This window comes from Mytilus trossulus, chromosome 7 (assembly GCF_036588685.1).
Source record: "Mytilus trossulus isolate FHL-02 chromosome 7, PNRI_Mtr1.1.1.hap1, whole genome shotgun sequence".
Lineage (NCBI taxonomy): Eukaryota > Metazoa > Mollusca > Bivalvia > Mytilida > Mytilidae > Mytilus > Mytilus trossulus.
Genome location: NC_086379.1, coordinates 64,209,823 through 64,221,941, shown reverse-complemented (window position 1 = coordinate 64,221,941; position 12,119 = coordinate 64,209,823). Strand labels below are relative to the sequence as shown.

Genomic DNA, 12,119 nt, shown 5'->3' with positions numbered 1-12,119 from the left:
CAAGACATCAATAAAAGTTAAAATATTAACCATTTTAAAATGCATATTTTATTTAAACAATAATTGAATGAATAAACAAGAACATGTCAATAGTGCATGTATGCACCACTCACACTATCATTTTCTATGTTCAGTGGACTGTGAAATTGGGGTCAAAACTAAAATTTGGCATTAAAATTAGAAAGATCATATTATAGGGAACAGTTGTACTTAGTTTCAACTTGATTGGACTTCAACTTCATCAAATGCTACCTTGTCCAAAAACTTTAAGCTGAAGCAGGACAGACAGATGATGAACAAACAAACAAATGAACAAACAAAAAACGAATTGCTCCCTTTTCACAAATTGACAAGTCTCAAACTTCGGTAAGCTCTTCTTAAATAACTTACTGGAAAGAAAGGCTAAGACACGAATTGCCATATGGACAGTGGCCGATATCTTGGACAGTTGTAACAGTACTTACTGGAAAGGAAGGCTAAGACAGGAATAGCCATATGGACAGTGGCGATATCTTAGACAGCTGTAACAGTACTTACTGGAAAGGAAGGCTAAGACAGGAATTGCCATATGGACAGTGGCCGAGATCTTGGACAGTTGTAACAGAACTGATGGTAAAAGTCTCATCATGACGTCCTGCATCTCTAAGGTACAGATTCTCAAGGAATTAGTACATATCTTGGAGCATTTAGATACCAAACCAAACTCTAAGCACTTTATAAGCTGTCTCTGAAAATAGATAAGATTAAACATTCTAAATTTAAAGAGTATTAATTCTGGATTTGCATATATCAGAACAAGTAGTGTTGGATAATCGGTTTAAATTACCAATCGATTATCTATTACAATCGGTTGACAGCAACCAACCGACTATCGGTTATAATCGGATCATAACACCTTGCCCTCTTTTTTTTAAAGGAAATCATGCATTTAGTCTCATTGTACTTGTCTAATGTGTATATCCATATCATTGCAGAGTTTATATACCAGTATTCATATTTGATCTTTTGTTTCCATTTCATATTCTGGCATAATTGCTACTAAATTATAATTCTAGTACATTTGATAATTATCTATTTAGCAGTTAAAACAATGAATTAATAAGAATCAAGATTCATATTGAACATATTTTATCTCATAATTACCAACAGTGACACTAACATTTCTAAATTTCAATGGTGAAACTCGCAAAAAAAATTCAATAACATAGCTGTATGAACATTTGGATGCTTCAAATTAGGAAAAGATATATAATTTTTTTTTTTAACTTTTAGAAATTTAAAAATACCAGAAAAAAATAAAACAATGCATTTGCATTTTACAGTAAACATGGGTATTAAGCCAATGTCTGTTAATTCGTGTAGAACGCTTTTATTACTTTTGTAATCATTATTTTCTTTCAATTGTGTCATTCGTGTGTCTGAACTTAAAATTGCAAGAATGCGGAATTTTTACATAGTTAAACCGTATCCGATTCGTGATTGTTATATTTTTATAAATGGCGGACAAATTTCGGAAAATTTACAAAAGTAAACGATGTTTGGCAAGCAATCTGGAAAGGAATATGACGTTTTTGATGCTACAAATGGATAACACATTAATAAAAGGCAACTTGCAACACGTTTTAATGAAGCAACGGAATTATTTTGTCTAAAATCAGAATTATTTGTACGCTCTCAAGTAACAAGTACCGGAATTGAAAGAAAGTATTTCATACAAAGTTATTAATCTTAAATACCATTCCATCAATCTGCAAATGTTTTTTGTCACGTTTATAAAGAAGGAAATTAGTTATTTCTTTAATTATAGGATGTATGACATTGTTACTGTCATTGACTGATATTTTTTGTTAATATTGTTTGACTGCGCATATGAAATGCAAACAATAAACGGACCGGAAGTTGACAAGCTCAAAGTCCGGAAACTTTAACGACAATCGATTGAACAAAATCCCAATCGATTATCGACATCGCCAGTCCCAACCAACTGATTTCCGACTTATTCCGATCATCAGAACAACACTAAGAACAAGTATTTAATCTATGTCGGTTAAATGCTCATTAGAGCTTATGTTTGTATACCTTGCCGACACTAAATAAAGCTTATTTATCATTATTATTTATTTATTATCTAAATGAAGTAGAATTGTAATTTCATTCAGTTGTACAAAGTGAAACTGATTTCTCTTTGGTACTTTATTTATTTGTATGTACAATTGGTGTTTCAGCAGTTCCTTTTATTCATATTATTGCTATTCATTTCAGTTGGGATAAGTTCTTGAACTTACATAACTTTTAAATGACATCACAATTCAGTGGAAGTTAAAATGATTGGTTTTAAAAATTTCTCACCATCAGGTCATTATTGATGACCTTTGTATTAATAACATTTAACCCCATCAAGAAGTTGTCTAACTAACCTTTTCTGGTTTGAACTATATAGTGATAAGGGGTATTCAGCACATTTATATCTCACTGTAAAGCTATTTGCATATTATATTTTTAAGTTGGTTTAGTTTTGATTGTAAGTTTGATATTTGATTCCAGTTGTTGTAATTCTAATACTAAATACATATTGCATCAGCATGTTCATAAGTTTGGCTTCCACTGTCCTTTTATCTTGTGTCTCTAATTATACAAAAATTAACATTATGGCCGTGGTGACCTACCTGTTTATTTTTATCCAGGTAAGAATGGTAGGATACTAATGACACCAGAACAGGAAATATAAAGGTGTGGAAGTCTGACCGTGTGAACTTTCCTGGAGGTACACTCTGTAACTTCTCTGGAAAACCTAACTGTCTGTCATTCACCTGCAGAAATATATAAAACATAAACATTTAGAAATATTACCATTCATAAGTCATTTTTTTGCAAATCATAAAATACAAAACATCGTTACCAAAATAATAAATGAGTCTGATGAGAAATTTCAAATTCCACACTTTTGTCAAATATAAATGATAACCGATGACATATCTAGTTGAAAATACTGGTAACCTATTCTTGATTATACTAAAGACCTGTTCTGACTATTTACAGGTCGTCAATTATACACAATATTTCAGCACAAGACCAATATTTACTAATATGACCAATAATTTCTGGAAGTCATAAGATCAGTGATATTACCTTTAAATCAATGTAAAGCTTAGTTATATACCATTGATTGTTGGTTGCTTAACCATTTATACCATGTTCATCAACTATGTCAAGTAGACTTACCATAGAACACAACTTTTGACAGAGTACATCTACCATGTTACGATTTGTTGACAGCACTAATGATTTGTTCTGTAGTAGCAGTGGCAAGTTAACCAATACACATTCCATTACTTGCCAGTCTTTGTCCTAAAGATAATCAGTTAAATAAATGTACATTCTACTGAAACATTCTTTTTAACGTTTATTTTGATTGGATAACTTTACTAATTTTAATTGTGAATTTATACTGTAAAAATGAATGCGCAATATCAGACAACATAATTACATATTTCAGATTTTAATTGTATGATTAGACGTCATTTTCTGTCGTTTTCATTTGAATGGAGATAATGATCTTCTATTTTAAGCTCCAATTGCATCAATTGGTGATTTGAATATGGCAAATACCTGTTTACCGGCTCCACTAATGAGTTGCCAGTAAACTTAATTTGCGAACATCAAATCACCAATTGATGTCGTCAATTTTAAAATACAATATAGTTATCTCCTAATACAGAGTTTCAAAGTTTTTGGAAATGATACAAAGCATTCAATTTAAAAATCAATACACAATATCTAGCTTTTTATTTTTTAAACACATTATTAACTGCACGTTTATCAATATACAAACTTACATGTTCTAAACAATCTATGAACATATTAAATATTTCATCATAGCTAAGTAATGCAGCTTGGGACCACAAGAAGGCAGCACTACTGGTTTGTTCTGGAGGACTACAGGGTTGAAGATCCTCTTCATCTTCTTCACTGTAGATAAACAACATATAAAGATCATAACTTCACTTCCATAAGATAATGAGAATGCATATTATTTACTAAGGCAAATTTCTATGGTTCAACTAGAGACTTCAAATATTACTTTGAACGAAAATTTCCCAAATAGAGAACATTAAAACGACAAGAAAATTTATTGCAAAGTAATTAGCTTTCAAAGGTTTCAAATCAATATTCTGATAGGCTGTTGAAAAACAGGATCATAATATCTAATTTAACAAAACCATATCTCAAGAGTTATCTCCCATTGCACTGTAAATTCCATAGACACTTTTATTACTGCTATTCTGATTAACAGGAAACAACACATTAAATACCTTTGACTAATCATAAACTTGCCATGGAAATGACATGTGCAAATGCTAAAACGAATCCATAGCAAATATCATTGACCTATCACTTGTGGTTTCTCCTTAAACTGGCTTTATCAAAAACTTATTCGTGCTATCTAAACAAAAGTTTCAAAGTCAATAGTCATGACTGATTGGGCTTGGCCAAATAATCTAGAAAGAAATAAGAAATCTGCAATGGCCATAGTAACTCCATCTATATATCTATCTTTTATAAGCTTTTAACTGACCTTATCACAAACTAATACAGTGTTAAAGTTGCTGCTTCAGCAATGATGGTGGAAACGGCACACCTGAGAATTGCTTTTTTTTTTACTTCTTAGGCAAGACAAAAAGAGGAAAAATCATCCACAGCAATATATCTTTTAAATTTAAATACTCATTACCTGGTTTGGCACACAATATAGGGACTAAATATAAATTGATTGTCTTCTTGGTTTTTATCTATAAATCCTAATCTATGTAAACTGTCACATCTTAATAGCAAGAAGGATTCTAATATCTGAAAATATAAATGTTATTTTGTAACTATATAAACTATAACAACCAGTAATTTCTACATGTATTCTAGTTTAAACAACTTAATTCAAGATCATAAGTTTCCACTTTTATTTATTTTTGCATTTCCAATACATGGATTTTGTCTACACTAACTAAAAGAAATGCACATTTTCAGCAAATGCTTTGCTTGAATTACTTTACTGCTATTAATTATTATCTTTTTTATCAAATAATTAAACAGATTTCTTAATATGCTAAGTTTTAAACAAGTAGTGATTTTTTTTGTATTTTGAGAGGAAGTTTCTATATATAACACAATACTGCAATTTATTATCCTTTTCTGAATTCAAACTTACGGCTTTCCTAACAGTAGCAGCAGCATAGCTGACATACTCTTTAGGTGAAGAATACTGGTTTTTCATATGAGTGATCAACAGTTCATACAATTTCAAACACTGGTTTGATGGCCGTGTGTATAACTTTGCCTGCAACCAAGAGAATAAAAATATCACTTGAAAGAGTTAAAAGGCCAATTTCAAACTATATCAAATGTAATAATTCTGCCAACCTAATTCTAAAAAACTGTAACACAAATAAAACAAGTGAAACTGCGAGCTACTGCTCACTGATGATACCCCCGCCGCAAGTGGATAATATTAATAGTGTAAAAATATGCAAGTGTTCGGTAAACAGGAAGTTGTCAAGTGATGAATCTGAAAACGCATCACACGGTATAGCTGACTTATATAAATCCTGAAACCAAATTTCAGAAATCCTTGTATTGTAGTTCCTGAGAAAAATGTGACGAAAAATTTCAACTTGGCTATCATGTGTAAAATCATACAAGTGTTCGGTAAACAGGAAGTTGTCAAGTGATGAATCTGAAAACGCATCACACGGTATAGCTGACTTATATAAATCCTGAAACCAAATTTCAGAAATCCTTGTATTGTAGTTCCTGAGAAAAATGTGACGAAAATTTTCAACTTGGCTATCATGTGTAAAATCATACAAGTGTTCGGTAAACAGGAAGTTGTCAAGTGATGAATCTGAAAACCCATCACACGGTATAGCTGACTAATATAAATCCTGAAACCAAATTTCAGAAATCCTTGTATTGTATTTCCTGAGAAAAATGTGACGAAAATTTTCAACTTGGCTATCATGTGTAAAATCATACAAGTGTTTCGGTAAACAGGAAGTGCTCTAGTGATGAATCTGAAAACGCATCACACGGTATAGCTGACATATATAAATGTTGATACCAAATTACAGAAAGGGTGGATGTGTAGTTCCTGACAAAAATGTGATGAAAGTTTCATGGGACGGACGGTCTGACAGACAGAGGTAAAACAGTATACCCCCCCTTTTTTAAAGCGGTTTAAAGCGGGGGTATAAAAAGTATTTGCTTGATGAGACATAACTGTTCAATAAGAAAATGCATATTCCTCATTTTTTTAATTTGAATAATAATACTGTGGTAATATCTTTTAAACAACAAACTAATACTGATAGATAATGATGATCTTACTTTGAATAAATCTACTAATCCTAATAACGATGTTTTGATATCCACCAGGTGGCTTTCTTCAAGTTTCTGTAACATATCACTGCCGTCCATCCCTGGATGTGGTGAAGTTAGGTATGCCACCATAGGTCTGGTTATCAACTTGTCAAGGAGTCCTATTATATCGGCAAAACAAGCGGGACTACAACTCTGGGCCAGACATATCAATATGTCTGCTGCTACCTTCCTAACCACAGGGTCTTTGTCAGTGTCAATATGGCTGAGATGTGGCAGAACAACATTGTTGATCAAATCGTCCTTAAAAAATATAAAATCTCTTTTCAGAATTAATTTATTCTTCTAAACTACTGTTTAGATAGCAAAAATAATTTGAGGCTAAGTAAAATAAAAGAATAAACTGCTAAGTTATCTATCATATATATCTTGATGTGCCCATTGGTTGTTTGTATAGTATTTTACACACTCAAGTGTGATTGTTTGGCTAAATTATGCCAGTATATGTTTGATTACTTTACCACATATATTTTATTGATATTATTACTCCGTGGCTTTTTTCTCAAATTTGAGTTGCGGATATCTGTTTGCAAAGAATTTTGCTCAATCGGTTACTATGGATATACTGTGGATTCATTTATTTTGGTCAGTTCTGCAATTTATATTTTCATGTTTTCATGGAGTTTCATTTTCAGTCTACATAAAATCTTACAGAAAATTTGAAATTCAATGAACTTGTAAATTTGTGGTTCAGCTAAACCAATGACATCCACAAAAATTGTAAAATATTGGATATAACCTTTTTTTCCCTAACCATAAGCTGTTTTGTTTTTTTAAAGTTTTTTAACTATATTTATAGCAGCTTTCTGTCAACAAGTTAACTTGGCTATAATCAATATTTCTCTCAGTAATATTTATATCATATCATTCTTATTATTGTTTTGATGTTTCACTGTTGGGTAATCACTTCAATGAGCTTTTTAATGTATGTACTTATGCAATATATTGTCTGAAGATCTACACAATATTTTTTCATTCCTATTTTTATAAATAACTTATAAATTTCTTTAAATTGTATTTAATATTGCAATTTTGTCATTTTATACTAAAATGCATTTTTAATTGATGTAATTGAAAAAAATCCTGCTTGTTTCATATACAGAATTTCCAAATGTTTATATTATTGCAATTACAACCCTGTAGCATTTTTCTTGATAATAAAACATAGCAATAATGTCTCAATATACAATAGCTCATACCTCATGCATGTGTTTATTGACACTAAGTGTAAAGGACAAAATGGTCAAAGCTTTTACTCGTATTACAGTCCTGTGTTCATGTCTGAAAAAGAGTTAAATCTAAAAATTACTGATGAAGTCTTGCTATTTTTTAAATAAAGCTACAAAAAAGTACAATAATTGATACTTAGACATACACATTTTTGACAATTAATTACCAGTTTTTTAAAGAAGACATATTTCCTGGTATTTATTATGTTTTCAAAAGATTAATAACTAGTAAAAGTGTGAGCTACTGCTCGCTGATGATACCCCTGCCCAAACATTTTGGTAAACAGGAATGTGTTAAGAGGGTTCACAGTTTAAATCAAATTTTTATTTTAATATAGGATTTCACTATCGTAGGTGGAGCATAAAAAAGAACTAAATTACAGAAATCGCTTAAATTTTACAATTATTTAATTTATGTACAGTTTATTTGAAAACAATAATAAACAAGAATGTGTCCACAGTACACCGATGCCCCACTCGCACTATCATTTTCCATGTTTAGTGGACTGAAATTCGAATAAATTATCTAATTTGGCATTAAAATTAGAATGATCTTATCAAAGGGAACATGTATATGTTCCGGACCATATGAGTATTTGGACCATACGCGTATGGTCATGACCATATGCGTATACTCATATGGTCCGACCGTACGCGTATGGTCGGACCATATGAGTATAATACTCGTTTGGTTATTAACGGGCCGGACCATATGAGTATTTGGACCATATAGGTATATATATTTTCTTCAAATTACATTATAAACGTTTCAATTATACAAAAACTTTATCTAAAAAACAGTGATGGTTTAAAACATGACAATTTTTTTTTATTTTATATCCAAAAAACTACGTAAAAATTTAATATTGATGCCATAGTTAGTTTTCATCGCTAGTTACATTCGTGCATTTAGGTTTGGATGACATTCACTTCCACACGGTATCATAGCTTTTTTGAATTTGCAAGAAATTTGTGCACGATCTTTTTCATTTACACATTGTGTTTGCGAGTGAAAAACAAGTCTTTTTTGCAGCTGCGTTCAGTGTTACCGAGGTCTTTTGCAATTCTGATGTCTACGGGGTTTTTAAGAAGCTCTAGATCTCAAATATCGTAAAATGACTGCAATACACCATCTTCACAACACAACTTAAATAAACTAATAGTATGCTACTTTCCAGTGACTTCTTATGTAACAGTTCATTAAGAAATTTTTTGAATTTAATTTTTTAGTCGACATATTGCCATTTACTCGTAATAACAAATCGGTAATGACCATCGGTATAAAATGTGTTTACTTTCAATTTGACAATTAAGTAAAATTAACTATGTGAAACTTTTTATTTTTATTTAGCTTATCTTTTTATGATAATATAATGATAAAATTACCTATATGATAGCGTATTTTGAATGAACGGTCATACCATATGAAGAGTTTAGAAGTATTAAAAGTAAACTGTTACAGAGTGTTAATTACCACGACCATACGCGTATGGTCGGACCATATGAGTATATACCCATATGGTCATGACCATACGCGTATGGTCCAAATACTCATATGGTCCGGAACATATACAAAGTTTCAAGTTGATTGGACTTTAAATTTATCAAAAACTATCTTGACCAAAAACTTTAACCTGAAATTTGCACTATCATTTTCTATGTTCAGTGAACCGTAAAATTGGGGTAAAAACTCTAATTTGGCATTAAAATTAGAAAGATAATATCATAGGGCACATGTATACTAAGTTTCAAGTTGATTGAACTTCAACTTCATCAAAAACTTTAACCTGAAGCGGGACAGACGGACGAACGAACAGACGGACAGACAAACGAACAGACCAGAAAACATAATGCCCCTCTACTATCGTAGGTGGGGCATAAAAATATAGGTCACAGATGAGTTGAAATAGATATTTAAATTTTAATGCCCAAAAATTACATTTTTGCACCAAAGGGAGATAATTTGGAGCTTTTTCAATGATACAAACATTTTAAAAGTCATCTTTGGCCAAACTGAATCAAATTGTTTGGGTTATATTTTGTACCATATTATAAGTTAATAACTTATAGTGTAATACATAAAATTTGTAATGAATAAACAAATGTTTAATTTTTGCTGAAATTTTTGTACCCGTGAGCCTCCTTAAGTGATAAATCTGAAAACGTATCTCACAGTATACATGACTTATATCATCCCTGAATCCGATTTTCAGAAATCCTTGTTTTATAGTTCCCAAGAAAAATGTGACCATTAATTTTCAACTTGACTTTGGTGTGTAAAATGATACAAGTGTTCAGTAAAGAAGAAGTTGTTGAGTGATGAATATAAAAATGTATCACAGGGTATAACTGAATTATATAAACCCAGAATTTTTTTTTCAGAAATCCTTGTATTGAAGTTAATGGGAAAGATGTGACAAAAATTTTCAACTGATCTATCATGTGCAAAAGGATACAAGTGTTCCTTAAACAGGAAGTTAATGAGTGGCGAATCTTAAAACATGGTATAGCTGACTTATATGAACCCTGAAACCAAATTTTTAAAATCCTTATGATGAACTATTGTAGTTCACGAAAAAGATGTGACAAAAAATATTTAAGGGAGGGACAGACAGACAGAGGGATGGATGGATTGACTGAAAGACAGAAGGATGGACGGAGAGACAGAGGTAAAACAGTATACCCCTCCCCTTTTTTAAAGCAGGGGGTATAATTTTTAAAGCAAAGTATTATAATGCAAATAAAGTAGATTTTTTTTTTTAAATTAGGTATTGTAAAAGTCTATTAAAGCATTTACTGGTACTTAAAAATATCATACAACAGAAATTGTTTAAATATTTTGTTTTTGTTACCTGAAATATTTGTCCAATAATTGATACATGTTAGATAACCAGTTCTCTTTCCCTGGGTGGATCTGCTGGGCATCGTAATCAATTAACATGGAAACTGAACTTTCCTGAAATAAAAAATAAACAAATGATTTTGTCAATCTTAAATATATACAGAAAGCAGCTCTTTGAAGGCATGTTGCTTATATATTTTTGTGGGGTTTGACAAAAGGACAAATATCAGATGAAGACTGGATTTTAGTTGTCATAACTCTCACTCCATTAAAATTTCAGTATGCAAGAAATATTGTAACTAATATAAAGCTAATACATTTATTTCCTGTAACAGTTTACAACTGGAACATTTGATTACTGGTAATTTAGAAATTATTGCATGATTTAAATGCTAAATTTATTAATACTGTGGATATTTTTATTTTTGTGGGTTTTGCCAATCTCAATATACAAAGCTTATAAAAAAATTGTAATCCGTTAAACATTTGAGTTTTATGGTTCATCTGTACCCACTAATCTAGGAAAATAGGTGTCTGACGAGTAATAATAAATCCAACAGTATTGCTCCATATATATAATACAATCAGAAGTAAGTCTAATTTATTTTATTCTAACTGAATTTAATTTTCATACAAAATCTATGACTCTATACTTACTGGTCTTTTGGTAGAACATAACTCTATGATTTTAAAGAATCTGGATACACAACCACTGTAATGACCATGTGCATACAGTTCCTCAATTGTTGTTAAGATTTCATGTAAATTTGCCACCATCTGAGTAAATCCTGACTGTGTTGGTTGGACAGGGGTCTAAAAAGAAATGAACAAATATCTAAACAATACAATTGTTAAGACGGAAAAAGATCTTAATACATGAGTAATAATGGAGGAATCTGTTTTTCTAATGAACTTCTATCCTTCATTTTCAAAGATTTGCAGAAGGTTATGTTCTTTTAATGTGATGTCATCCGGCATGGTTGCCTTTTTCATGTCACAGTAGGAAAATTAAGTAAAAAGCAAATATTTTTTTAGTTTCAACCAATTATTTGTCGAAAACAGATATTTACTTGTGAGAAGAAATAATTTTCTAACACTGATCAAGAAATGTGAAAATAGCAGAAAAAAAATGATCTGTTTGAACTCTAAGAGTATGCTCAGACAATTTAAGTGCTTTAAGCTGATCATAGACATATCATTGTATGGAGTCTAATTAAATAGTCTCTACACAACCAATGAAAATCTTAAAACGACGATATGTCATCACTGCATGCTATAAACCTATCTAGTTACATTTTGATCATAGATTAATTGTTTGATTGAGTGTCAGTGTTTAATGCCACTTTCAGAATTCTTGGCTATATCATGTGACCAGTCTTTTCTAATGGAAGCGCCATAAAATGCTGAGAGAGCTACCAACCTTACAAAGGAAACTGGCCATTATTATCAAAGAAGATTGGAGTTTTCAGTGGGTAAAGTAAAAACACAGAGTATCATCATACAAACATGACTTTGAAGCTTACACAGTACAATTCATCATATTCCATATTAAAAGCAGTCCTTAATGCACAAATTGAGTCACATGCACAGTTGGTATATACAAATGTATTAAAGATTCA

At 31.0% G+C, this 12,119-nt stretch overlaps 1 protein-coding gene across 3 annotated transcripts in view; it reads right to left on the bottom strand.

Annotated features, from left to right (window-relative positions):
* LOC134725555 (tuberin-like) overlaps positions 1-12,119 on the bottom strand; it is a 51,773-nt gene that overhangs the window by 23,213 nt on the left and 16,441 nt on the right. For all 3 annotated transcript variants that reach the window (XM_063589470.1, XM_063589471.1, XM_063589472.1), the window contains 10 exons: positions 11,158-11,313; positions 10,511-10,614; positions 7,629-7,710; positions 6,379-6,672; positions 5,204-5,332; positions 4,733-4,848; positions 3,837-3,969; positions 3,223-3,348; positions 2,667-2,810; positions 538-727 (listed from right to left, as the gene is read on the bottom strand). In XM_063589470.1, coding sequence (XP_063445540.1) covers positions 538-727; positions 2,667-2,810; positions 3,223-3,348; positions 3,837-3,969; positions 4,733-4,848; positions 5,204-5,332; positions 6,379-6,672; positions 7,629-7,710; positions 10,511-10,614; positions 11,158-11,313 — 1,474 coding nt within the window. The remainder of the gene's footprint in view (positions 1-537; positions 728-2,666; positions 2,811-3,222; positions 3,349-3,836; positions 3,970-4,732; positions 4,849-5,203; positions 5,333-6,378; positions 6,673-7,628; positions 7,711-10,510; positions 10,615-11,157; positions 11,314-12,119) is intronic.